Raw genomic sequence first — 26672 nt, 5'->3', positions numbered from 1 at the left:
TTTCAATTTTGGAAGTGGGTGTAGATAGTCTTGTAAGTATAGTGGTATTCTGTAAGGTCTTTGTGATTTTCTTGAGGCAATGGATGTGGGGTCTGGTTGATGCCCAACTGGTGATGTGCTTTGGCTTGAAGACTGTGGTGTATTAGATTGTGGTGAGGGGGTGGAAGATTCAATTAATCCGGAGGATCTCATAGGTATTAAAGGAGTATCATGCTCTGAAAGCTGAATGTGTGTAACACTTGTGCCATCATCACTATCACAAAGATGTTTATCATTCTTAGGAGTGTGATCAAAGAAATGGGCAGGATTAAAAACAGAAGGAAAATGTGTGTTTTCATATGATAGAGTGAAGGGAAACACACTTTCAATGAAGACAACATCCCTGGAGACATGTATCTTTTTAGTGGCAAGACTTAGGACTTTGTACCCCTTGACTCCATAAGGATAACCAATGAATATGTGTGATGTTCTAGGTTCAAATTTGTCCTTATGCACCTTTGGTACAAAAGGATAACACATGCATCCAAAGCTCTTTATGTGAGAGTATATTGGTTTTCTTTTGTAAAGTAATTCAAATAGGGATTTAGGGTGACTATGGGAAGAAGGTAGTTTATTTATGATGTAAGTTGCATACAGAATGCATCCACCCCAGTACTTCACAAGCAATTTAGATTGAAACAAGAGTGCCCTAGCAGTTTCTAGGAGATATTTGTATTTTCTTTCCACTGTCCCATCTTGTTGTGGTGTGTAGGGGCAGCTCATTTGATAGGTGATGACTTTGGATTGGAAAAATACGTTGTCAGATCTGATAGTTTTGATTTTGGTGTTGAATTGGGTTTCAACCATGGAAACAAAGGTTTTTATAACTTGTAGGATATTACTTTTACAAGTTAGAAGATTGGTCTAGGTGCACCTACTATAGTCATATATCATTGTAAGAAAATATTTGTAATTATCATGTGTTGTCACATGATAAGGTCCCCATATATCTATGTGGAGTAATTGAAAATTTTCAGTTGTGAATTTGATTTTCTAGGGAAATGGTAGTCTTCCTTGTCTAGCCATTTGACAAATGGAACAAAGGAAAGGTTGTTTGGATGGAAAATAGACAAGGATAGAGGAGATCCCTCTCATTTTGACAAAGGGTACATGCTCTAGCCTATTATACCACAAAATATTCATATCATAATCAGTGGATGCACAAGAACTCAGATTAGAACTCTTATTGTTATTACTTGAATTTGAACTATTTACAAAGGGGAAAGGTATACACTTATTTGTAGAAATTGAGCTATGTACAGATGAATGACTAAGACAGGGTGAATTGTGTGTGCAGTGAGTCCTATTATCAAGGCAAGAAACTGAATTGCTGGCTACAGAACCTGAGTACTTGTTCCTCAGACACTTTGGGCAAAGAAAGTACAAACCATCACATGCCTTACCAATCTCCAAAGGCCTCTTCATTAAAAGAGGCATGCAGAATGCAAAGATGATCAGTGAAGGCTACCATACTCTTGGGGTTGGAACTGGCTAGACAGTGAATAGAAATTAGATTGTATTTGAAGGAGGGTATAAATATTACTTTATGTAAGGTGATGTCAGGCACAAGTGTTGCACTACCAATTTCTGTTACTTTTACTTTCTAGCCATTTGGGAGGACAACTAGGAGTGGATAAGGTAATGTCACAATGTTAGTAAGTAGGTATTTATTAAATGTTATGTGGTTTGAATCTCCTGAGTCTAATATCCAGGAATCAGTCTTGTTTTTGAAACACTTATAGGACAATTTACCAAAATCTATAGAGGAAGTGCAAACTACTATACCTGCAAAGTTCATAGCTCAATTGATGAGATTGCCAGCATTTATATGTTCTCCTCCATTCCCAGCTTGAAAGTGTTGCAACGAAGTCATGATCTGTCCATATTGCTCCTTTGATAAACTAATATTTTGATCTTCATTCGGGTCATTAGCTTCCCCTACCTTGTTGCAAGATGTGTCAGGATGGACATTAGCCACTACCCTTTTTTCTTTGCTAAAACTCTGATTTCAGTTGAAACCTTGATTTTGATTGAAGCTTTGATTGGGATTTTAATTTTGATCGCGTGAATATCCAGAATTATCAGGGTAGCTATGTAGTTTATATCACTTATCCTTAGTCTGCCCTCGCTTCTTGTAGTAGTCACACATAGGCCTTCCCCTTCCATAACCACTGTAGTTGCCATTGTTGGGTGAGTAATTGGTCTTGTAGGTATTGGACCTATAGCTGGTGGCATTCAATGATGTGGACTCAATGAACAATTGAGTATTTGGTTTGATTTCTCTTTGTTTCTCGTCTTGTATCAGCAAGGAAAAGGCTTGAGCCAATGTTGGTAATTAATTCATCATGAGAATGCTTCCTCGAATTACAGTATATGTCTCGTTCAAACCCATAAGGAATTGTGTTAGCCGCCTATCCTGTCCAGCTTTGTAGAAGTTTTCCTTGGCACCACAAGTACAATTACAGTTGTAGTGGGACCTTTTACTCAAACTGCTCAATTCTTCCCAAAGTTTTTTCAATTTAGTGTAGTAACTAGTGATATCAAGGGTTCCATGAGATGTATCATTATTTCCTTTTGGATTTGATACAATCTAGCTCCATTTGTTTGCTCATATCGATCTTCTAACTCAATCCATAACTCCACAACATCATTCGCGTATTCAACACTGTCTGCAATGTCCTTCGAGAGAGAATTGAGGATCCGGGAGGTCACCATATCATCACATCGCTCCCACTGACGGAATGTGGGCGAGTGGGCACTACAAGAAAGTATGAAATTTGCAACAACGTTTTAGCAACAACTGAAATATTATTGGCTAAAATAAATAAATGGCAACAACTTAATAAAATTGTTGCTATAGCATAGATTTTTTGGTAACAAAATTATCTTATTGGCAAACATGTTAATTTTGTTGCCATATTCTATTATTTAGATAATAAACTTTAAATTTTAAAAATGGCAACAACGTTCTAGCAATAATTATAGTGTTGTTGTTGAATTTTAATAAATGGCAATAACTAATTTTAGTTGTTACAAAAAATATAATTTTTAACATAATAAAATTAAATTATAAAGAGAATTGGCAACAATAAAGTTTTTTTGTTGGCAATACACATTAAATTGCCAATGAGATGCATGGGTTGTTGTGGCCTAAAACTTTTCAATGTTCCGCCAAAATTAAACGCGGCAAACATTTTGTATTTTAATTATTTTTTTCGGACTTTTAGCCCACTCTCTAATAACCATTCTTGCTAGGGTTTTTCTTATCATTTTTACTTGAAAGAGCCCTTCTTCTTCTGCGTCCTCCTTGTTGTGTCCTATTGCTGCTGATCGGAGAAGAACCGGTAAGAACTCTATCTTCAATTTCTTTACCTGATTGCTTGTCTTTTATTAGAGAAGTACTTAATTGGATATGGCTATCTTAATTTCTTCTATGCCAGATTAGGATTTGCACTTTTTCTTCTCTAATTCCTTATGCTTTAGAAAGCAACTTTGCATAAGTTTTTCTTTTATTATTGTTCAGTTTCTTGTTCCTTTTTTAATGGACCTTTTTCTATTGTTGTCATAACATGAATGTGAATTATTGTTTCCTCGAAGGATTCTGGATAAGATACTAGATTGAAGGTTAGCAATTCTACACTTCTAGTTTTAAATACTAATTTCATGAAAAGTTTATCAATTACTTGTTATTTGTGATATTGGAACGGACGACTATGGAAAATTTTCTTGATTGTATGATGTTGATATGTTAATCCAATATATAGTTTTGTTTTTCTTTACGAGTTTTTACACGTTTTCTGTTATGGCGAAATATTTCGGATATGTCATTGGTTTTGCCGTAACTCCATGTTTGCTAATTAATTTGAAGGTGAAATCTTTTTGGTGAGGTTGCTGGTTGTTTCTGATCTCTTCTTTTGAAATTCATCCTAGACTTTATGTAGTTGTGAACTTATGAGAAAAAGTTAATTATATAGTTTTACATCTATTGTTTTATATTTTATTGTAGGTAAGTATATGATAGATAAGAATTGGCTACTTATTAAGAATAGGACATTACTAGAATAGTTGAATGGTGCGGAATATTTTTTGAACTTTGCATTTTCTAATCCTGATGTTGGTGTAAGAATTCAGTGTCCGTGCATTAAATATAATAATGTTCTTAGAAAATCACGCGATGAGGTTAAGACAGATTTACTTAGGTGGGGAATAGATCCGACCTATGATAGGTGGATTTATCATGGTGACCCGGATTCATCTTCAGATGATGAAACAAATTCCGATATAGATTCAAATTTAGGGAATGATGATGCTCGCATTTTTGAAATGTTGCATGACATGTATCGTGGTGTTCCCTCTAATAGTCGTGAGTTTGATGAGACCACTGAGTCTAGGTACGAAGAGCCAAATACAAAAGCTAAAAGTTTCTATAGGTTATTAAAGGATGCAGAGCAAAAGTTATATCTAGATTGTGAAAAGTTTTCCAAACTCTCGTTTGTAATGTATCTTTTTCAGATGAAGTGTTTACATGGCTGGACCAATACTTCTTTTGAATCTTTGTTAAAATTATTAAGTGATGCTCTTCCCAAAGAAAATGTGCTCCCTAATTCTATCTATGAAATTCAAAAGATCATAAAAGATTTGAGTCTAGATTATGTTAAGATAGATGCATGTGTTAATAATTACATTTTATATAGAAAGGAATACGCTGATCTTGAGCAATGCCCTAGATGTAGTGAATAAAGATGGATAGTAAGAAAAGGAGAAGATATTGATAATGAAGTTGCTTTAAGAAAATTGAATAAGAGAAATAAAAAAATTCCTAGAAAGATTCTTAGATGCTTTCCTTTGATACCAAGGTTAAAACGATTATTTATGACAAAACAAACCGCTGAAGATATGACATCGCATAAAAATAAGAGAGTTGATGATGGAGTATTAAGGCATCCAGCTGACTCATTGGCATGGAAAACTTTTGATGAAAAACATTCAAGTTTTGCTTCAGATCCACGTAATGTAAGATTTGGACTTGCTTCATATGGTTTTAATCCTTTTGGTTCAATGAGTAATGTCTATAGCATGTGGCCAGTAGTTTTAATTCCATATAATCTCCCCCATGGATATGCATGAAACAATCTAATATTTTGTTATCCTTACTTATTCCTGGACCAAAAGGTCCTGGTATGAATATTGACGTATATTTCCAACCCTTGATTGATGATTTAAAAACCTTATGGGAGAGTAGAATTGAGACTTATGATGCTTTTAAGAAACAAAATTTTTACTTGTATGCTGCTTTGTTGTGGACGATTAATGACTTTCCAGGTTATGGTATGTTATCCGGTTGGATCACCAAAGGTAAATTAGCTTGTCCAATTTGCCATGTACATACTGAGTTAAATTAGCCTTAAATGACTTTAGGTTTCGAACAATGGAATCTGAGTTATATTTGAAAATCCAAAATAGTGGTATAGTTATAAAGAGTGATGAGCATACAGAAAATGTTGATTATTATGAAAAGATAAGAGAGATTTTAGAGATCCAATATATGGGTAATTCAGTCATATTATTTAAGTGTGATTGGTTTGAAGTTCCTCCCCAAGGTCGAAGTCAAAGCAGAGGTTACGAAAGTGATGAATATGGATTCATATGTGTAGATGTGACACGAATCCATTACACAAATGATCCATACATTTTAGGCTCGCAGGATAAATCTGTGTATTATGTTAAACATGGTCAAAGTGAGAAATGGCATGATGTGGTAAGGGTAAGACCACCAAATTTGTATGATATTCTCGAACAAGAAGATGAAGCAGAGCCATATCAATTAATTGACTTGGTTGAAAGGGAAGAAGCAAGCCTTCAAGCAGAATTGAACAATGATGTCATAATAATTCAAAGAGAAGATATTGATGGAGTGAGTGTTGAAGCACCTTCTATTAATAATGAGGAAGAAGTAGATTTAGAAGTTGGGGAAGAATCTGATCATGAAAATGGGGATGCCTATAATAATTCTGTAACATATGAAGAATACCTTTCTGAGGAAAAATATCTTTTTGAGGAAGAATATAATGAACACGATGATGATGATTGGTTGTGATCTTCAACTAGTCTTCAAAACTACTTTGCTTATTTCAATCGGTTTCTTCACATGACTTATGTTCATCCATCAACGTACCGAAATGGTTAATTTCTACTTTATACTACTCCTTTTATTTTTTAATTTTTAAATTTTTGTGATTTTTGCTTTGTAACTTTATTTGTTTCTCATTACTTCTGAACATATTTTGTCTTTTTCTTATCATTTTGCTGCCTTCACTTCTATATTCGATGTCACAACCCAAAAACCTAATCTGTCGTGATGGCGCCTATCGTGGAACTAGGCAAGCCGACTCATTTTCAAACAAATCGATATTTTCATTTCAAAGATAATTTCAATACTATTTAACATAAAACCTTCATTTAAGGAGTTCAAATCAAGGAAAATAGAAGTGCGGAAAAGAAAAGCCCGACATCGGGGTGTCACTAGTCATGAGCATCTACTATAATCTCTCTAACAATATCAAGGCTAACTCAGCCTGAAAAATAGCTAAATACTACTAGAGGAAGATAAGAGGGAGAAGATCAGGGGCTGCGATCGCCAAACAGCTACCTTGCTATCTCCAAGAAAATCTGCAACCAGAACACTCAATAACCGCTACCGTGTCCAGCTACACCTGAATCTGCACATAAGGTGCAGGGAGTAACTTGAGTACGCCAACTCAGTAAGTAACAACAATAAATAAAGACTGAGCAGTAGTGACGAGCAATAAAGCATATAACGTTCATATCATGAAATCTCAGTAAAGTACAGCATGCTTTAAAAATTAGTGTTTGAATCAAATCATCTCGTTTAAATCCAGTTTCAGTAAAAATCATTTAAAGATATTTTTCCAACAGTTTTTCAAACAAAGGCTCAATACAAAGGTGAGCAAAAATGATGAAATCATAAACAGCCCCTCGGGCAAAATATCACTCATATACAGCCCCTCGGGCAAACCTCACAGTCACTCTTGCCACTCGGGCATACCTCATAATAACTCTTGCCACTCGGGCATACCTCACAATCACTCATGCCACTCGGGCAAACCTCACAATCACTCATGCCTCCCAGTCACTCAGCACTCGGCACTCACACTCAGTAGGTACCTACGCTCACTGGGGGTGTGTACAGACTCCGGAGGGGCTCCTTCAGCCCAAGCGTTATAATCTACACGGATAACTCACGTGCTGTAATAATAAAGTACGCTGCAGCGGGCAGCCCCGATCCACACTCATCCTCACAAATTAGGCCCTCAGCCTCACTCAGTCATAAATATGCTGCAGGCGGGCAGCCCCGATCCACACTCATCCTCACAAATTAGGCCCTCGGCCTCACTCAGTCATAAACCTCTCAAGCCACTCGGGTATTTCAGTAAAATAGGGCATTCAACCCAAAATATTTATATGCATCAAAATAGAGTCATAAAATTGAGTTATACGGTAAACAAATATAAGCATGACTGAGTATAGATTTTCAATCGAAAACAATGAGAGGATGGTAAGAAACAGCCCCTAAGGGTCCAAACAGCTTTGGTGCAAGGCCCAAACATGGCATTCAGCCCAATTTACAAAAATTCTTTCTAAAACATATAAGTATCATATAATTTCCATAAAATATGCAACTTTACAGTTGCTACGGGACGGACCAAGTCACAAATCCCAAACAGTGCACGCCCACACGCCGGTCACCTAGCACGTGCGTCACTAAAAATAGTACAATGATATAAAATCTGGGGTTTCATACCCTCAGGACTAGATTTGCAATCGTTACTTACCTCAAACCAGTCAAATCTCTAACCCGCAATGGTCTTGCCTCTGGACTCGGCCTCCAAATGCTCCGAATCTATTCACAATCAGTACAATACCATCAATACGCGCTAATGGGATGAATTACACAAGAAAAACTACAAAATTAGACCAAAACTCAAAATTGGCTCAAACCCGGCCCCGGGTCCACGTCTCGAAATCCGACAAAATTTACAAAACTAGAAATCTCATTCACTCATGAGTCTAACCATACCAAATTCATCAAAACACGATATCGTTTGGTCCCTCAAATCCTTAAATTACTTTCCAAAAATTCCAAACCCTAACCCCTCATTTTCACTAATTACAATGATTGAACAACGCAAAATCACCATGTATACAAGTATTAGGGCTCAAGCAACTTACCTCACTGATATCCCTTGAATCACTCTTCAAACATCACTCCAAAAGCTCCAAAAATCGACTTGAAAATGGTGGAAATGAACCAAAATCGCTAAGGGTTCTATTTATGGTTTCTGCCCAGGTTTTTTGCACCTGTGAAAAATTGCACGCTTTTGCGCCACCGCACCTGTGGAACAATCCATCGCAGGTGCGGAACTCACTTAGGAGCCCAGCTTCCGTATCAGCGGTCCAAAACCCCGCGCCGGCGAAGACGCACCTGCGCGTCTACTCCGCTTCTGTGAAGCCTGCCCAGCATCCCCCTTTCCGCATCTGCGCCCCAGGTTTCGCACCTGCGGGCTCGCAGATGCGACCTCTAACTCGCACCTGCACATCCTGCCTAGCCCAGCATTGCCCACACCTGCGCACTCCCTACGCGCACCAGCGGCCTCGCACCTGCGACTCTTTCTTCCACAGGTGCGAAAATAGCAGTAGTAGCAGCTTCAGCTACATTTTCCAACTTCGACAAATCCGTTAACTACCTCAGAATCACCCTGAGGCCCTCGGGACCTCAACCAAAAATACCAACAAGTCATATATCAACATACCAACTTAGTCGAACCTTCGAATCACTCAAAACAACATCAAATCATCAAATTACCCTCGGATTCAAGCCTAAGAACTTCTAAATTTCTAAATTCGGCAACCGATGCCAAAACCAACCAAACCACATCTGAATGACCTCAAAGTTTGCACACACGTCACAAATGACACTACGAACCTACTCCAACTTCCGGAATTTCATTCCGACCCCGATATCAAATTTTCCACTGCCGACCGAAATCTCCAAATTTTCAATTTCGCCAATTCAAGCCTAATTCTACCACGGACCTCCAAATCACATTCCGCATGCACTCCTAAGTCCAAAATCACCTAACGGAGCTAACAGAACCATCAGAATTCAAATCCGAGATTGTTTACATATAGATCCATATCCGGTTGACTTTTCCAACTTAAGTTTCTACTTAAGAGACTAAGTGTCTCAATTCACTCTGAAACCACTCCGGTCCCGAACCAACTAACCCGATATAACATAATATAGCTGAATAACACAAAAATAAGTTGAAATAGTGAAAACTGGGTTATAACTCTCGAAACAACCGGCTGGGTCGTTACATTTGACTAATGTCCAATAATATATTTTTTTAACATATTACAGCCTATCATGACAATATATGTGCATGTTTCTAATAATACTGAACCTACAGCTGATGTAGTTTCAAGTTCGCATCCAGGTAAGTTATTTCATTCGTTAAAATTTTAGCCCTTTAAAATCTCTTGCTTGTATAGGTTTAATTTGCTATATACCTAAATATTTTCCTATGTGGCTGAAGGAAAAAAGATAAAGGGAAGGGGGAAGACAACATGGTTTTCAGTTCAAAAGAAACAGAAAGACATTGACAATGAAAAGTTGAAGGTGATTATTCCACCGGATAGAACAGTAGCAGTAGGCCCTGGAGCTAAAGATTTTGTTACCGAGCTCTCAGTCAAAGTTCTCCTCCATGCTAGGCATGATGTCAAGAAATGGAAGGATGTCCCTAATCTAGCAAAAGATAGAATTGTTGCTCATATGCTGGTAATTCTCGATCACCTGTTAAATTCTAAAAAAATGGTCCCTTTCTTGATCAGCTTATCAAATTCTTATTTATAAACTTCCTTTTTGTAACGTCTCATTTGATTAATTCAACTCATACTTATTTGTTAAGGTAGCTAAGATAATATACAAGCAAATTCTGAATACAAGATTATTGTTGAACTTGAACAATTCACTAGAACAATGATGTAAGTATACAAATAAAGTATACTAATAATTTATCAGTGGTAAACCAGATTTAGATATGTTGACCTGAAAGGTCCTCAATACAAAAGCAGACAATGAAAGTTCTATTCTAAGTAAGCTCACTTAAGTTTTTTTTTTTTTGAGTGCATGACACCTTTCAACTTCCAGACACACAACACAATCGAGATACTATCCTTGAAACAGCTAATAATTTATATCGATATCGTCGTAGTAGGCTCCACGATCATTTCAATAAATTTGCTACGAAGGAGGAAAGCTTGCATAACATGCCAGCAGAGGTTAATGAAGCTGAATGGAATTTCTTAGGGGACTTTTTCAGTTCTGATGCTTTTAAGGTAATTAGGAGTACATCAAAATTAAATGGATTTAACTTTATAATATTTCTTAGTTTCTTCTTATACTTTCTTACTTAAATTATAACATATTCATGCAGCAAATGAGTTGCACGAAATAAAACTAATAAGGAAAAATAAGAAATGAATCATATTTGTGGCAGAAAGTCCTTCCAAGCAGTATCTTATGATGCGGTAAGATGTCTTTGTTTTTACTAATTTTGATTATTTTTATTTAATAACATAATATAATTTGTTTTGCTAGAGAGATTCATGTCATGACCCAAAATTCCAATCTGTCGTGATGGCGCCTATCTCGATACTAGGCAAGACTATAATCTCAATAAACCAAAACTTCTCTTTAAGGTTGAAAATATAATATTTAAATACAATACAAACACTCCTCAAAACCTGGTGTCACTGAGTACATGAGCATCTAATATGAATACAAGTTTGAAAAATATAGTCTATAATAGTCTGAGACCAAATACAGTGAACAAAGAGATAGAGAAGGAGAGACAAGGTCTTTGAAATGCGACAGCTGCCTCAAAATCTCCGGAAAATCAACAGCGCAAAAGGATCAATACCCGCTATATCCGGAAATACCTGGATCTGCACACAAAGTGCAGGGTGTAGTATGAGTACAACCAACTCAGCAAGTAACAATAATAAATAAGGAACTGAAGATAGTAACGAGCTACATAGTTGTGGTTCATTTCCAGTAATTCCAGCAAAGAATAGACATGCTATCAAATCTGGCAGTTTAATGTCAAATAAATTTTTATACAGTTCTCGTTCATGTAATCCGTATATCAACAATCTTTCAGAGATTTCACAACAATGATAGATAGCAACTAAGTGCAACAACAAATGAAAATCAAGTACAACTTATTAGGACAACAACCACTCACTAGGCTCCCAGCCCTCATCACTCACTCTCAATGGGTACCCGCGCTCACTGGGGGTGTACAGACTCCGGAGGGGCTCCTACAGCCCAAGCGCTATAATCTGCACGGACAACTTACGTACCATAATATAAATATCTGGATCCGCACAGCCAACTCACGTGACGCACGGCCAACTCACGTGCTATAGTATAATATAAGGATCCGCATGGCCAACTCACGTGTTGCACGACCAACTCACGTGCTATAGTATAATATAAGGATCCACACGGCCAACTCACATACTATAGTATAATATAAGGATCTGCACAGCCAACTCACGTGCTATAGTACAATATAAGGATCCGCACGGCCAACTCACGTGCTATAGTATACAATAAGGATCTTCACGGCCAACTCACGTGCTGCACGGACAACTCACATGCTATAGTATCAATATCTCACCATCAGGCCCTCGGCCTCACTCAGTCATAAATCTCTCCAGTCTCTCAGGCTCTCAATAATCATGAAATCAGCCCAAACAACAATGATATGATGTATCAATAATAATAACAAAGACTGAGATAAAATGTGCAAGCAAAAACTGAGACTGAGTACATATAGCATTTAGCAGGCAATTCAACAAGTACGTGACCTCTGTGGGTCCCAACAGTACTATCACATAGCCTAAGCATGATTTCTAACATGATTTACAGTCAAAATTTATCAACACATAGAGAGCATATAGCTAACAACAAATTATTCAACTTTACAGTTTTTCCGGGACGATCCAAGTCACAATCCCCTTGGTGCATGCCCACACGCCCGTCACCTAGCATATGTGTCACTTCCAAAATAATCGCATGATACCAAAACCCGGGGTTTCATACCCTCAGGACCAGATTTAAAACTGTTACTTACCTCAAGCCATGAAATTCTTTACTCTGCTATGCCCTTGTCTCGTCAATTGGTCTCCAAACGCCTCGAATCTAGCCATAAATAATTCGTTTCAGTCAATAAAATTCATTGGAATTAATTCCATAAGAAAATAATAATTTTCCATAAAAAATCCGAAAATTAGCTCAAAAATCGCCCGTAGGGCCCACGCCTCGGAACTCGACAAAAGTTACAAAATCCGGAAGCCCATGCAACCACGAGTCTAACCATACCAACTTTACTAAAATCCGACCCCAACTCGACTCTCAAATCTTCAATTTAAATCAAGAGGGTTTTCAAACTTTTCCAACTCAATTCACCAATTAAATGATAAAAATAACCATGGATTCAGGTAATTTAACCAACAATGAGTTAAAAATACTTACCCCATTGTTTCCTTTTAAAATCACCCAAATATCGCCTCAATCCGAGCTCCAAATCGTTAAAAATGGAAAATGGGACGAAGTCCCATTTTTTGAACTTAAACTTTCTAAACTGACCTCTCTTCTTCGCGAATGCGTGTAACGACCCGACAGGTCGTTTTGAACATTTGCACTTCGTTCGGTTGTTTGAGAGTATGAGTAGCTCCGTATGATGTACTTTGACTTGTGTGAATCATCGCTTTTGGGTTGCAGGTATTTCGGAATCGAATTGGAAGAAAGAATTTCATTGTTGAAGCTTTGAATTGGGAGAGTTGACCAAAATTTGACACTTTATCATTTGACCTTGGATTGGAATTCTGATGGTTACATTAGCTTCGTTAGGTGATTTTGGACTTAGGAGCGCGACTGGAATGTAATTTGGAGGCTCGTGGTAGAATTAGGCTTGAATTGGCGAAAGTTGGAAATTTGACGATTTCGGTCGGCAGTGAAAAATTTGATATCGGGGTCGCAATGTAATTCTGGAAGTTGGAGTAGGTTCGTATTGTCATTTTTGAGGTGAGTGCAAAATTTGAGGTCATTCGGACGTGGTTTCGTTAGTTTCGGCATTGATTGCCGAATTTGGAAATTTAGAAGTTCTTAGGCTTGGATCCGAGGGTAATTTGATGATTTGATGTTGTTTTGAGTGATTCGAAGGTTCGATTAAGTTGGTATGTTGATATATGACTTTTTGGTATTTTTGGTTGAGGTCCCGAGGGTCTCGGGGTGATTCCGGGTGGTTAGCGGATTTGTCAAAGTTGGAAAATGCAGCTGAAGCTGCTGCTACAGCTATTTCCGCACCTGCAGAAGGAGGAGTCGCAAGTGCGAGGTCGCTGGTGTGTTTGGGGAAGCCGCATATGCGGAAATGGAAAGCCAAGGCTGGGAACGTAGGTGCGAAGAATTGGTCGCATCTGCGAGCCCGTAGGTGCCTTGAGCGCAGATGCGGAAAGGAAGAGTTGGGATGGTTCCCCAGAAGCGGAAGTGTTACGCAGGTGTGCGCCCGCAGGTGAGGAACCTAGGGTCGCAGGTGTGGAATTTGTGCTTAAGAACGGTGGAATGGTTTTGTGATGAGTATGATGTAACTGCGGGATGTGTTAAGACGATTTGAATGTGACGAGAAGTGTTTCCTTGAAATGTAAAGGAAGGCCATTGGGTGCTTGATTTTCGTTTTGATGTGATGTACGGTCTCGAGTGTGAATGTTTTGAAGGATCTTTCACGTTGTTAAATTTTGAGGCAAATTAAATTCTCATATCTTGTCAAAGAGTTTGGACTCAAGAAGAGTAAGTGATTGTGTAGTAATTGTGGTTGTGAATGGGTATTTTTGATGTTGATCGCTCGAGAAAGATGATCTTCGAAGAGACTTAGCGTCGGTAACATTTTATTGGTTCAGGTGCGACAGAGATACATTTCGATTTGATGCAGCAGTTGGGTAGCAAAGTATGAGGGAAGACATGGCGGGAAGTGTTTCGCGGTGGTTGAAGTACTAGCAGGTCAAGTAGGAGAAGTAGAGGTTGAGAAGTTTCTTAAAGGAGATGATTTAACCGAAGTAAGAGTGGCAAATTAGCATATGAATTCACTAGTAGGGTAGTCGTGCGCCTTGAGAAAGTGTAGAATGGTTTGGAATCGTGTTAGTATGTGAATCGGCCTGCAAACTCTATTTGGAGTAATGGTTAGTGTACAAAGGAAAATTGAATATGGCAGAAAGGAGTGTGTTTGAAATGAATAGAGGCGTAAAGATCTGATTATCGTGTCAGGTGCAATATGACTTGAGTTCGAAAGGTATTGTTGACGTACAGTTGAGGTCAATAGGGAAAGTGCAGACTTATACAAATGGTGGGCGAGCATGAATTCAGGAGAATTTACGGATTTAGTGGTCGTTGCACTCAGTGCAGTGTCATTGGAAGATGTCGGTAAGAAATTCCACATGTGGGTTATCTCTTGTGTGCAGCTAGCGGTGGCGTAATGTTGATGAAGCTTTTGCGAGGAATATTACTTGCTACCCGGTAGGAGGCCGCGTGTGTGATTTTGGCTGGAGATTCAGAATGTTCATGAAAGGCTTAATAAAAGACTTCGAGAAGTCTGGCAGGTTAACAGTGCGAGACCTTGGTAATTGAGAAGGAGAAATCCTTACGGGTTCTAATTTTATATAATTGTAGCTTAAGGCTAAGTGAGGGAGTCTACTATCGATGAGTCGATTGCACGGTTATAGGTCATATTAGTTTCGGTTCAGGGTATACCGGTGAATCAGTTATGACTTGTAGAGTTCGAAATCAGGGATGACTCGGGTGAAGGTATTTCTGGACACAAGTTGTATTACACTCTATGGTTATAGGAGGACCATACAATAATTGAGTGGTTATTCACAGAGAATGTAGTGTACATGGAGCGGGAATTTGCTTGGTTGCGTAGGAGTGTGGGTTACTCTTTATTCCCTTGGGTGTTGGTGTGCTAAAGGGGCACATGTCATTTCGTTCCGTTTGGTCGGTTAATTCGAGATTTGAGTAGAGTGGATGACTCTCGAGAATGGTTCCAATGGATTCAAGATTTATAAATATGGCTAGAAAATTGGGAGTTGCATTGAACGGTGTTGAGACTCGTGGCATCTTATATCATTGTGAATTATGCATTTCAATATCAAAAAGGTGAAGGAAACAGTTTTAGGTTCACATAAAATCTCTTCGGAGTAAGATTTTTGGTTGTGGAACCTTTGGAATACATAAAAAGGGAATTCGGCGGCTTATAAGCCTTAGCGCGGCGTGATTCTATGCTAGAGTTCGTGGGGTAAGTTTTAGTTAAGGATAGTAGGGTTCTAATAAGGAAAAAGTAGCAATTTGTAGGCAATTTAGAAAGAACTTGGAGAAATAGGACAGCTTGGTAGTAGGTTGGGTTAGAACAGTAATGGGTATGATCGGTTCTTTGGGTACTTATGATATGGCTAGTATCTATAGGTGTTTCGTGGCAATGCTCTCGAATTTGGCAACCTGTGTGGCTTGGTGGAGTTAGAGGAATTCAGTTCAGATAGCTTGGTTATGTGCAAATGGATTTCAAAGTGTTCATGATGGGTTCTACCATGGTTTGAACCGGATATTTTCTATCGATGTACGGAACATGTTGTGTGTTATGATTTTCCCCTAGAAAGAAGCAAGAAAGAGGTTTATGACTAATAAGGTATGTAATTTGCTAGTGACTCAGAGTTGATAATGGAATTCTTATGCTTGTCACATAATGGCATAATAGATGTGGTGTGTTGTGGGGAGAATAGGAATTACATGTACAAGGTCACAGTTCAGTTTTGAAGGGAAGGACATAAATTCTTAGGCAACATGAACAATTTCCGATGACTAGGTAAATGATATTACTATCTGGTATAACTTGATGAGAGTGTACATTTCAGAAGGGGCAGTGTGTTTTGATTTATGGGTACTTCGCTAGTATTGCGGTACTCTCCTGGTTGATCGACTGTTGATATTCAAATTTTTGTCAGGTGGCACGGAAGAAATTTTTTTAAAGTATTTCTCGTGGGATAATTTTGTATGAGAGAGGTGTTAGGCATTCAAGCGGTAGAGGTGGATTCAAATATGGTGATTCATGTGTTCTATGGAATTGGAGATTGGGAGTTCTCAGGAGCAGATTATTTCATAGTTGTGGACTGTGAAGTTGTGGCCGGAGCTAACCAGATGATATAAAGTGTTATGATTCCGTCATTGTGGACTTTCGGAGGTTGTTTATCTATTGGTGGATGACCATAGTTGATTTGGGGCCAATTGGTAGGCCCAATTAGGATGTGTATTCTACACCGAGCCGGATTGATTGGCTCTATACTGCTATTCTTGAAGGATGTGCCATTCAGTTGATGTGAAGCTTATTCGTGTTCTGAAATAATCTGTGAGTTACTCTTCTATGCTACGAGGAGTTGTGATTCGTTGGTTATATGCACATATGGTGCGGTTCTATTGTGGCCTTATAGTGGAATTTGAGCAAGAATAATATTGAATATTGCTTGGTTGATGACGTATTAGTTATGTTCTTTCGGGTTTTATGTGGCATGGTGTCGTTTGCTTCTCTGTGGTTATGGTAATGCACTTTGGGTATTTGATGTTGAATTGCGCATGGTTATTGATTTTAGCAGGGCGGCTAGAGGTGTTTCATATGGACCACTATTTGGATAGGGTCGCATATTGCAGCAGAGCTATGTGGAAATATGATCCCTTGTGTAAGATTCGTGTATTATGGTTATGTGGTGTGTGATGGGTTCTTAGCATTGCGTCGGGGTGGTACTCGTCGAGCTTGCAGAACGGTTCTCCTGTTTGGGTCATTGTTACGATTAGGTACACTTGGAATGTTGCTATCTGGTGCACGGATTTCACGGGTTGTGGCTTTAGATTGTATTGATGTGTCATGTCACTAGAGTGGTCATGTGGGATGAGTCGAGGTCATTGGGCCTAGAATGGATGCTATCGGATTTGATTATGGTATAATTGGGAGGATAATATCGGAAGTCGGCTTTGAAATTAGCTATAGTTCTTGTAGAAGGAACGAGAGCTCCATGACCCGTTGGTCTGATGAATGGTTATGAATTTGGTATGTTTCTTTCATCATCGGCAGTGTACGAAGGTTTTGAAATGAGGTTTTGTCTGATATAAGGCTATTACCGGCACTGGATTGATTTGAGTCGATACTGTGATTGAAAATCATTGCTTTGAGCATTCGAGCTATGCGGTATTTGAATTTTAGTATTTGAGTTATGGTTACGGCTTTTGGTACAGATTGTTCAGACTTATACGATATGTAGATGCAAACTTCTCATCTTATAGGAAATTTCGGATGTTGGAAATTTGATACGAAGGCTTGTGGGCTAGGTTGAATATAGAAATTTCAGTTATGCTGTGCTATCGGACCTGTATGGGATAGGGTGACGTGGGATCACCCCCGAGTATGTGCATGGGAAAGTTAAACAGCGATTTGATGGCTTTTGGAACAATTCTAGGCACGTTCGAGGACGAACGTATGTTTAAGTAGGGGAGGATGTAACGAGCCGACCGGTCGTTTTGAACATTTGCACTTCGTTCGGTTGATTGAGGGCATGAGTAGCTCCGTATGATGTACTTTGACTTATGTGAATCGTCGGTTTTGGGTTGCAGGTATTTCAGAATCGAATTGGAAGAAAGAATTTTATTGTTGAAGCTTTAAATTGGGAGAGTTGACCAAAATTTGACTCTTTATCATTTGACCTTGGATTGGAATACTGATGGTTCCATTAGCTTCGTTAGGTGATTTTGGACTTAGGAGTGCGACCAGAATATAATTTGGAGGCTCGTGGTATAATTAGGCTTGAATTGGTGAAAGTTGGAAATTTGGCAATTTCGGTCGGCAGTGAAAAATTTGATATCGGGGTCGGAATGTAATTCCGAAAGTTGGAGTAGGTTCGTAGTGTCATTTGTGATGTGTGTGCAAAATTTGCGGTCATTCGGACGTGGTTTGGTTGGTTTCGGCGTCGGTTGTCTAATTTGGAAATTCAGAAGTTCTTAGGCTTGAATCTGAGGGTAATTTGATGATTTGATGTTGTTTTGAGTGATTCGAAGGTTTGACTAAGTTGGTATGTTGATATATGACTTGTTGGTATTTTTGATTGAGGTCCCGAGGGCCTCGGGGTGATTCCGGGTGGTTAGTGGATTTGTCAAAGTTGGAAAATGCAGCTGAAGCTGCTACTACTCCTATTTCTGCACCTGCAGAAGGAGGAATCACAGGTGCGAGGTCGCTGGTGTGTTTGGGGAAGCCGCATATGCGGAAATGGAAAGCCAAGGCTGGGAACACAGGTGCGAAGAATTGGCCGCATCTGCGAGCCTGCAGGTGCAAGGCCTTGAGCGCAGATGCGGAAAGGAAGAGTTGGGTCGGTTCCGCAGAAGCGGAAGTGTTACGCAGGTGCGCGCCCACAGGTGCGGAACCTGGGGTCGCAGGAGCAGAATTGAGGGCTTAAATGGTTTTCGCAGGTGCGAGGATTTGACCGCAGGTGCGGTTCTGCAGGAGCGGACATATGGCCGCAAGTGCGACTATGCTGGGCAGAAAAGCCCCAGCTCGTGTGTTTTGTCTTCATTTTCCATTTTTGGGTTTGAGAAACTCGGGAGAGAGGCGATTTTTCGAAGGTTTTCAAGGAGCAACGTTGGGGTAAGTGATTCTAACCCATAATGGTATAAATTTCGTGAATCTATGGCCTTGCTCATCATTAATTAGTAGGATTTTGGAGTGAAAGTAGGGGTTAAGGCTTAGAATTCTTAATAGTTTAATTTAAGGATTTGAGGGACCAAACGATGTCAGATTTTGATGAATTTGGTATGGTTAGACTCGTGAGTGAATGAGATTTCTAGTTTTGTAAATTTTGTCGGATTTCGAGACGTGGGCCCGGGGGCCGGGTTTGAGCCAATTTCGGATTTTGATCTAATTTGATAGTTTTTCTTGTGGAATTCATTCCATTAGCGTATATTGATGGTATTGTACTGATTGTAAATAGATTTGGAGCATTTGGAGGCCGAGTACAGAGGCAAGAGCATTGCGGGGTAGAGATTTGACCGGTTTGAGGTAAGTAACGATTGTAAATCTAGTCCTGAGGGTACGAAACCCCGAATTTTGTATCATTCTACTATTTTTAGTGACGCACATGCTAGGTGACGGGCGTGTGGGCGTGCACTATTGGGGATTGTGACTTGGTCCGTCCCGTAGCATTTGTAAAATTGCATACTTTGTTGAAACCATATGATACTTATATATTTTAGAAAGAGTTTCTGTAAATTGGGCTGAATGCCATATTTGGGCCTTGTGCCAGTGTTGTTTGGATCCTTAGAGGCCTTTTCTTACTATCCTCTCATTGCTTTCGATTGAAAATCTATACTCAGTCATGTTTATACTTGTTTACCGCATAACTCAGTTTTATGACTATATTTTGATGCATATAAATATTTTGGGCCGAATGCCATATTTTACTGAAATGACCGAGTGGCTTGAGAGGTATATGACTGAGTGCGGCCGAGGGCTTGATTGTGAGGATGAGTGTGGATCGGGGGCTGCCCGCCTGCAGCATACTTTATTATTATAGCACGTGAGTTGTTCGTGCAACACGTGAGTTGTCCGTGCAGATTATAGCGCTTGGGCTGAAGGAGCCCCTCCGGAGTCTGTACACACCCTAGTGAGCACATGTACCTACTGCGTGCGAGTGCCGAGTGCCGAGTGCTGAGTGACTGGGAAGCATGAGTGATTGTGAGGTATGTCCGAGTGGCAAGAATGATTGTGAGGTATGCCTGAGTGGCACGAGTGACTGTGAGGTTTGCCCGGGGGGCTGTATATGAGTGATGTTTTGCCCGAGGGGATGTTTATGATTTCATCATTTTGCTCACCTTTGCATTTTTCTTCTGTCTGAAAACTGTTGAAAAATATCGTTAAATAATTTTTACTGGAACTGGGTTAAACGAGATGTTTTGATTCAAAACCTGATTTTAAAAGCATGTGGTATTTTACTGAGATTTTCTGATATGAATGTTATATGTTTTATTGCTCGTCACTACTGCTCAGTCTTCATTTATTATTGTTACTTACTAAGTTGGCGTACTCGCGTTACTCCCTGCACCTTGTGTGCAGATTTAGGTGTAGCTGGACACGGTAGTAGTTATTGAGTGTTCTGGTTGTAGATTTTCTTGGAGATAGCAAGATAGTTGTTTGGCGAATGCAACCCCTGCTCTTCTCCCTCTTATCTTCCTCTAGTTGTATTTAGCTATTTTCGAGGCTGAGTTAACCTTGATATTGTTAGACAGATTGCAGTAGATGCTCATGACTAGTGACACACCGATATCGGACTTTTCCTTCCGCACTTTTATTTTGATTTGAACTCCTTTACGAAGGTTTTTATGTTAAATAACATTGAAATTATCTTTGAAATGAAAATATCGTTTTGTTTTGGAAATGAGTCGGCTTGCCTAGTTCCACGATAGGCGCCATCACGACAGGGGTTAGTTTGGGTCGTGACAATGCGACATGTCCCTCGCGTTCGCGAAGCACAAAATGTGCTGCCCAACATTTGCTCTTCGCGAACGCGATGCTTTAGAGAGCCCTTCTTCTCGAACGCGAGCTCCCCGTCGCGAACGCGAAGGCAAAAAACCATGCCCACTATTTTTTCCCTTCACGAACGCGATACCCAAATGCGAACGCGATGTACAACCCAACTCCTCTTCGCGAATGCGAGACCCCATCGCGAACGCGAAGAGTAAATCCTGCCTGCCTCAAATTCCTCTTCGCGAACGCGAAAGAGAAAATCCGAAAAATGCAGCAACAGATATCAGCAATCCCACCAAGGCCACAAATGATCCGTTAACCATCTCAAACTCACCCGAGCCCCTCGGAACCTCAACCAAATATATCAACAAGTCCTAAAATATTATACAGACTTAGTCGAACCCTCAAATTACCTCAAATAACGCTAAAACTATGAATTACACCCCAATTCAAGCCTAATGAACTTTGAAATTTCTAATTTCTTCAAACGACTCAGGATCCTACCAAATCACGTCCGATTTACCTCAAATTTTGCGCATAATTCATAAATGACATAACAGAGGTACTCAAATTTTAAGAATCGAATTTTGACCCCAATATCAAAAAGTCAACCCCCCGGTCAAACTTCCCAAAAATTCAACTTTCGGCATTTTAAGCCTAATTTCTTTAGACTTAGTGTCTTATTTCACTCTGAATTCCTTTCGGACCCGAACTCACTAACACGATAAGTCATAAAACAACTATAAAGTATAAATTAAGCAGTAAATGGGGGAACGGGGCCATGATACTCAATGACCGGTCGGGTCGTTACAATTCAAGAACTGGCAAAGAGCCAAATCTTCAAAAACTTTGGGAAATGACTCACATACATCAGGACATTGGGTTAATGATGCCTCTGCTGAATTTAATGTATATACGAAGATCTTATCTTTATCCTAGAATATGAGCCGATTGAAACAAATATTACAAGTTTAAACTTGTACAATATTTTGTAGGATAAGCTGATAGAAATTGTGGATGAACAAATTCAAGAAGTGGAAGAGGGTACTGATATGGACCCAATTGTTAATGCTGCTTTCGTGAAACTTGTTGGAGAAAAGTCAGGATATTGCCGCGGTCAAGGATCGGGAGTCAAGCCAGCTAGTAGGAGAACTATGCATGTAACTCAAGAGCAACTGCAAGCACAACAGAGAGAGGTGGAAGAAGAACGCCATAAATGAGAGAGTGTAGAGTGCAAACTAATAGAAGTGGAAAATCAACTCTAGGAGGAGCGGAAAAAATGAGAAGTTATGGAAGCTCGTCTACTGAGTGATCAAAAAATATTAAAACAAGGCATGATGGCACTAGTATCCCATATTCAAAGTTCCAAGGTATTTAGTTTGTTTAAGGCGTTAAAGTTTCAATTACTTGCTTTTGATCCTACGAACAATTTTATTAAAATACTTAAGAATAAATGAGATAACATCACTATTCATGTTAGTCATTATCACACACATATATTACTTTCTTCGACTATAGACATGCCACAATTTTACATTTGAAATGCAATAGAACAGAACACTAAGCACTAAATGGTCCTGAAGTACATGAAAATGAATTTGCTATTTTCAGCTCTAATAGAAACTGAAGGAGCAGTAAGTTAGATGTTATCTTTGGCGAGGAGCTATTTTGTTGGGGTCTTGGAATACAATTTTTCAAGTAAACAATGACTTTCTACTAATTGGTTATAATTTACTACAACTTCAATACTTGTTTTAAATACTATGATAAAGATACTACTAAGTCTAATACATGATGTTCTGTTTTATATCCTATGGTACTAGCTTTGAAGAATGGACGTTCTCATACACTAATTTGTTTGTCATTTCTACATGATATATTAGATATTCAAGTTATAAAATGCTCTATGTGGATGTTGTCTGTTTATTTGAATCTCTAGAAATATTGTGTTCTACTGAAAGGAAACTTGTTCTAGATTTTTTTGATGTTATAAATTTGCTTCTTCGAGGTTCTATCATGTTTAAGTTTAGTTGTACAATGTTTAAACAGACTGGACTTCCTGCTGCAATTTTTGACATGATTGCTAATTTAAATGATTCGGATGAGACAAGTCCTACAAATCTTATGGATGATACCATGGTAAGTAAACTTATTTTAGTTCATATGAAAGGAAGTTTCTTGGCTGTATATGCAAATGAGTCTATTTGAATAAATCAATCTTTGTCTAGTATTTTGTTTCGACTATAGTATTGTATCTCTGGGAGTATTAATAGGTTCTGATGCAACTTTATTTTGGGGAGTACTTTAATCAAGCTTGCACTGCTAGCTTACATATCTATTTTTTTTAAGTTCATATATGATGTGATTAATGTAAATTCTTGATAAGTCTTCGTATGGAATAGCATATTCAACTATTTACTGTTGTTGTCAGGTTATTTATTTGAGATATTAAAATGGAATAGTATTACTATTAATCTGGCTGAAAAGAGAACCAGTTTGCTCAGATGAGGAGATATATAGAAACGCAAGACTGGTGCGATGGTTTGTTCTCTGCAAACAATGGTTTTTTACTTCTAGTGAGATGGAAAGTATTCTACTCGTTTCTTTCCTTTTGGAATTGTTTTCTTTGACTGAGTTGACACAGTTATTTCCCGTGTTTGTGCTCTTTTTAAGTTCTTGTATCGAGAGTCTATCGGAAATAACCTATCTACACCAGGGTAGGGGTAAGATCTGCCTACACACTACCCTCCCCAGACCCCACTTGTGAGATTATACTGGATTGTTGTTATTGTTTCAGTTATTTCTCATTAAAATATGTTATTGATTTTTCTTAAGTCTTTGGTTTCAATAAGACTTAGAGAAATTTTGGTATGAATGCCCATGGGAGGATGACTTGAAATATGCTAGGCTGTTTGTGACCAGGATTATATAATTTCTTGCCTGGTTGTGGAAAAAGAAAAAAGGAAAAAGGATAACCATACCAAATAGTTTGAAATAAGCATTAAATCAAGAGTGCTTTGAGGCATGATGCACTTTACTCTATTGCTTCTTTTTATCAACAGCTAATTATTGCTTCTTTGCAGTTAAATAAGCTTCCACTGGTTTCATTATGCACTTTTGTACTTTATTGCTTCTTTTTATCAACAACTAATTATATTTATTTTCTTTTTAGGATGAGCATGCGTAAACACGAACAATCCTGACATCCGGTTCATGTAGTGCACAAGCTGTTGGGAGAAGATTTATTTTTGGGTTACTATTAGAATAGAACTTAAGGACCTTGGATATATGATGCTTTTACTCGTTTTGTAAGTAAAAATATACTTTTAGGACTATTTAGTTTTTGAAAGTTAGTGTATCCACTGCATCAATTTTACGTATAGACGCTTTATTTATATCTATATAAAATATAATTTATTATTTCTACTTGTATTTGTGAAAATTTAAAGAATATATGAATTGTGTATTTAGTAAAAACACATAAATTGTTGCCAAAGTAGTACTAGAGAATCTGTTGGCAAAAAAGTATTATTGCCACAATAATAGTTGTTGCTAAAAGTCTTGATAACAGATTATTAACTTTACCGCCAATTTGTTTTAGCAACAACTGATATTGTTGACAAGAAAGCTAATTTTGTCGCAACAATAATTTTTATTGCTACATGTCTTCATAATCCACGACTTTATTGACCTTTTACCAACAAAAAATAACTTATGACAACGATATATATTGTTGCGCTAAGTTACCTTTGGCAACAATATTTTCTGTTGTTGCATATACTTTTCCCATCGGTGTTTACTGCAACGGAGTGCAACGACTTCTTTGTCGTTGCCAAAACTATTTTTGGCAACAACATTGAATATATGACAACAAAAATGTTGTCGAGAAAGGCCTTCTTTCTTGTAGTGGGGGGTCTGGGCGCTTGCATTCACTATTTATAAACCCTAGTTTATTTTTGACCGACAGTCCTCGCAATACACTGCGTCTCCATGATCGATAACCAACTACACTAAAAGGAGTTGATACAAGTATAGCACCTGGACTATCCGACGGGTGCAAATACAAAGGATCGCTTGGATCGATTCCGAAATTTCTTTGAACTCCCACATTCACTGCTGTTAGGGGTATTCATGGTTCGATTTGGGTCGGTTTTTACCTTAAAAAAAAACAAACCAAATACGTCGGTTATTCAAATTGTTGAACCAAACCAAACCAAATTAATAGAAATTAATAAATTTCGGGTTTTGTCGGGTTTTTTTTTCGGTTTTTTGATTTTTTCGGTTTTTATCGGTTTTTTTAAGAATACATGAGTTGTGGCCTTTATGATTCCTTTTGGAAAGGGGTTTGCTTTCGGTTGAATGACTAGTAATGAGAAACTCAATAATGAAATGACTGGATAAAGAAACAAGATGTCCCAACTTTACACAAAAAACACATAACAAATTTTTGGCTCCTTTAGAACTCTAGCCAAAGAGTACAGCTAAAAGAGAGAAGTTATATGACCTTTCTAGCCACATAGAAAAATTAGACAAGCATGTCCAATTTCTATATCACTCACTACTCATACCTATGCACTTAAAACTTCATTACACAAATAAATACACATCTACAATCCCTCATGAAAAAAGAAATGCAAACTTGTAGTTGAAGATGGAGCTAATCACCAAAGACACACATTAATGCTATTTTATCACCCCAATTTTAGAAAGTTAACTGATGATTGCAAAGTCACAAAGATTATATTACAATAATTAAATTATAATAGGATATTGTAAAACAGTTTTTCATATGGTAAAGTAAATCATCAACATCAAAAAATACATCCAAATTCCAAGCAACAAGAATATAGTTGAAGCCAGTTCCATCATCCGATCTAATCAATGCTCAAAACATTGTCGGGATATTCTGAAAAATAAAAAAAATAAAAATATTAAGCATTAAGTAATTCACAAATATAAATATATTCATAATGAGTTAAATGTATAAAATTACCTTTTTCAACTATTTTAAATTTTTGGATTTCTTCTAAAATATCTTCAATGTTGCATTCTTTGGGAGTTGACCTGAGCCATTGTTGCGTGCAAATTAGAGCTTCTACCGTCTTTGGCGATAAAGAGCTTCGATATGAATCAAGAATCCTTCCACTAGTACTAAAAGCCAATTCAGATACAACAGTAGAAACAGGAATTGCAAGAACATCTCTTGCAATCCTAGAAACAATTGGATACCTTTTACTTGCATCTTTCCACCAAGACAAGATATTAAAATCTTTGGCCAACTCCAAATCATCTATCAAATACCTCTCAAGATCAGTCTTACTTAGGGGTGTTCGCCAAAAACCGAAAAATCGAACCAAACCGAAAATCAAACCAAACCGAGAAAAAAAACCGACATTTTTTTGGTTTAACTTGGTTTGGTTTTTAATTTTAAAAAACCGACAATATTTGGTTTGGTTTTGGTTTTATACAAAAAAAATCCGAAAAAAACCGAACCAAACCGATCATATAGATACCTATTTTAAAATTTATTTTTATATAGGTATATTATTTCTAATTTTTTTTTATACAGTATATGTAATATTTTACACTGTTGGGCCTAACCTTTGAAATATTTCTTTAATTGCAATGGGCCTAAGTCAATTTAGCATGTTCACACAAAAGGTCTTTAATTCCTTAGGGTTTATTTGATTCTCTTTCACCCCTTCACAACACAATATACGCAGCTTCCAGGCCAAACAAAATTCTCTCCTCTTTCCCTCTAAAATTCTTGATAGCGACCGATGGCAACCACAATTATGAGAAATGAGCAGGTTTTTGCCTTTCTTTTTGGTCTTAACCCCAACTAGTTATCTTTTTTTAATGGATAATTTAAAAATAATTTAAATGAAATTATAAAGTATTTTTGTATCTCTTATGTAGTTCTTTTTGTTCTTGACC

General features: G+C 38.0%; 1 protein-coding gene across 12 annotated transcripts; it reads left to right on the top strand.

The window, feature by feature from the left end:
• The first annotated feature begins 3230 nt into the window (after window positions 1-3230).
• On the top strand, window positions 3231-24161 carry LOC104115656 (uncharacterized). Of its 12 annotated transcripts, XR_011411794.1 has the most exons (9): window positions 3259-3383; window positions 3637-3663; window positions 9657-9898; window positions 10338-10458; window positions 10557-10650; window positions 19204-19271; window positions 21731-22105; window positions 22785-22874; window positions 23908-24161. XR_011411794.1 is itself a non-coding variant. In XM_070187875.1 (8 exons), the coding sequence occupies exons 1-3, from the start codon at window positions 9488-9490 to the stop codon at window positions 10427-10429; spliced, it is 495 nt and encodes a 164-aa protein (XP_070043976.1). In that variant the 5' UTR covers window positions 3691-9487; the 3' UTR covers window positions 10430-10458; window positions 10557-10650; window positions 20331-21644; window positions 21731-22105; window positions 22785-22874; window positions 23908-24161. The 12 variants fall into 12 exon arrangements, 6 of the variants coding, with proteins under 6 accessions (XP_070043978.1, XP_070043976.1, XP_070043977.1 ...); XR_011411795.1 differs by lacking the exon at window positions 3637-3663 and having other exon boundaries at window positions 3231-3383; XM_070187875.1 differs by lacking the exons at window positions 3259-3383; window positions 3637-3663; window positions 19204-19271 and adding exons at window positions 3691-9557; window positions 20331-21644 and having other exon boundaries at window positions 10247-10458.
• The last annotated feature ends 2511 nt before the right edge of the window (window positions 24162-26672 follow it).

This window comes from Nicotiana tomentosiformis, chromosome 11 (genome assembly GCF_000390325.3).
Source record: "Nicotiana tomentosiformis chromosome 11, ASM39032v3, whole genome shotgun sequence".
In the NCBI taxonomy this organism is placed as follows: Eukaryota; Viridiplantae; Streptophyta; class Magnoliopsida; order Solanales; family Solanaceae; genus Nicotiana; species Nicotiana tomentosiformis.
This window is presented reverse-complemented; position numbering and strand designations above follow the sequence as displayed.

Coding starts and splice junctions, on each gene's coding strand:
- LOC104115656 (XM_070187874.1), top strand. CDS start 9,488: ATGACAATATATGTGCATGTTTCTAATAATACTGAACCTACAGCTGAT. Junction 9,558..9,656: donor AGTTTCAAGTTCGCATCCAG/GTAAGTTATTTC, acceptor ATGTGGCTGAAG/GAAAAAAGATAAAGGGAAGG. Junction 9,899..21,730: donor GAATTGTTGCTCATATGCTG/GTAATTCTCGAT, acceptor AATATTTTGTAG/GATAAGCTGATAGAAATTGT.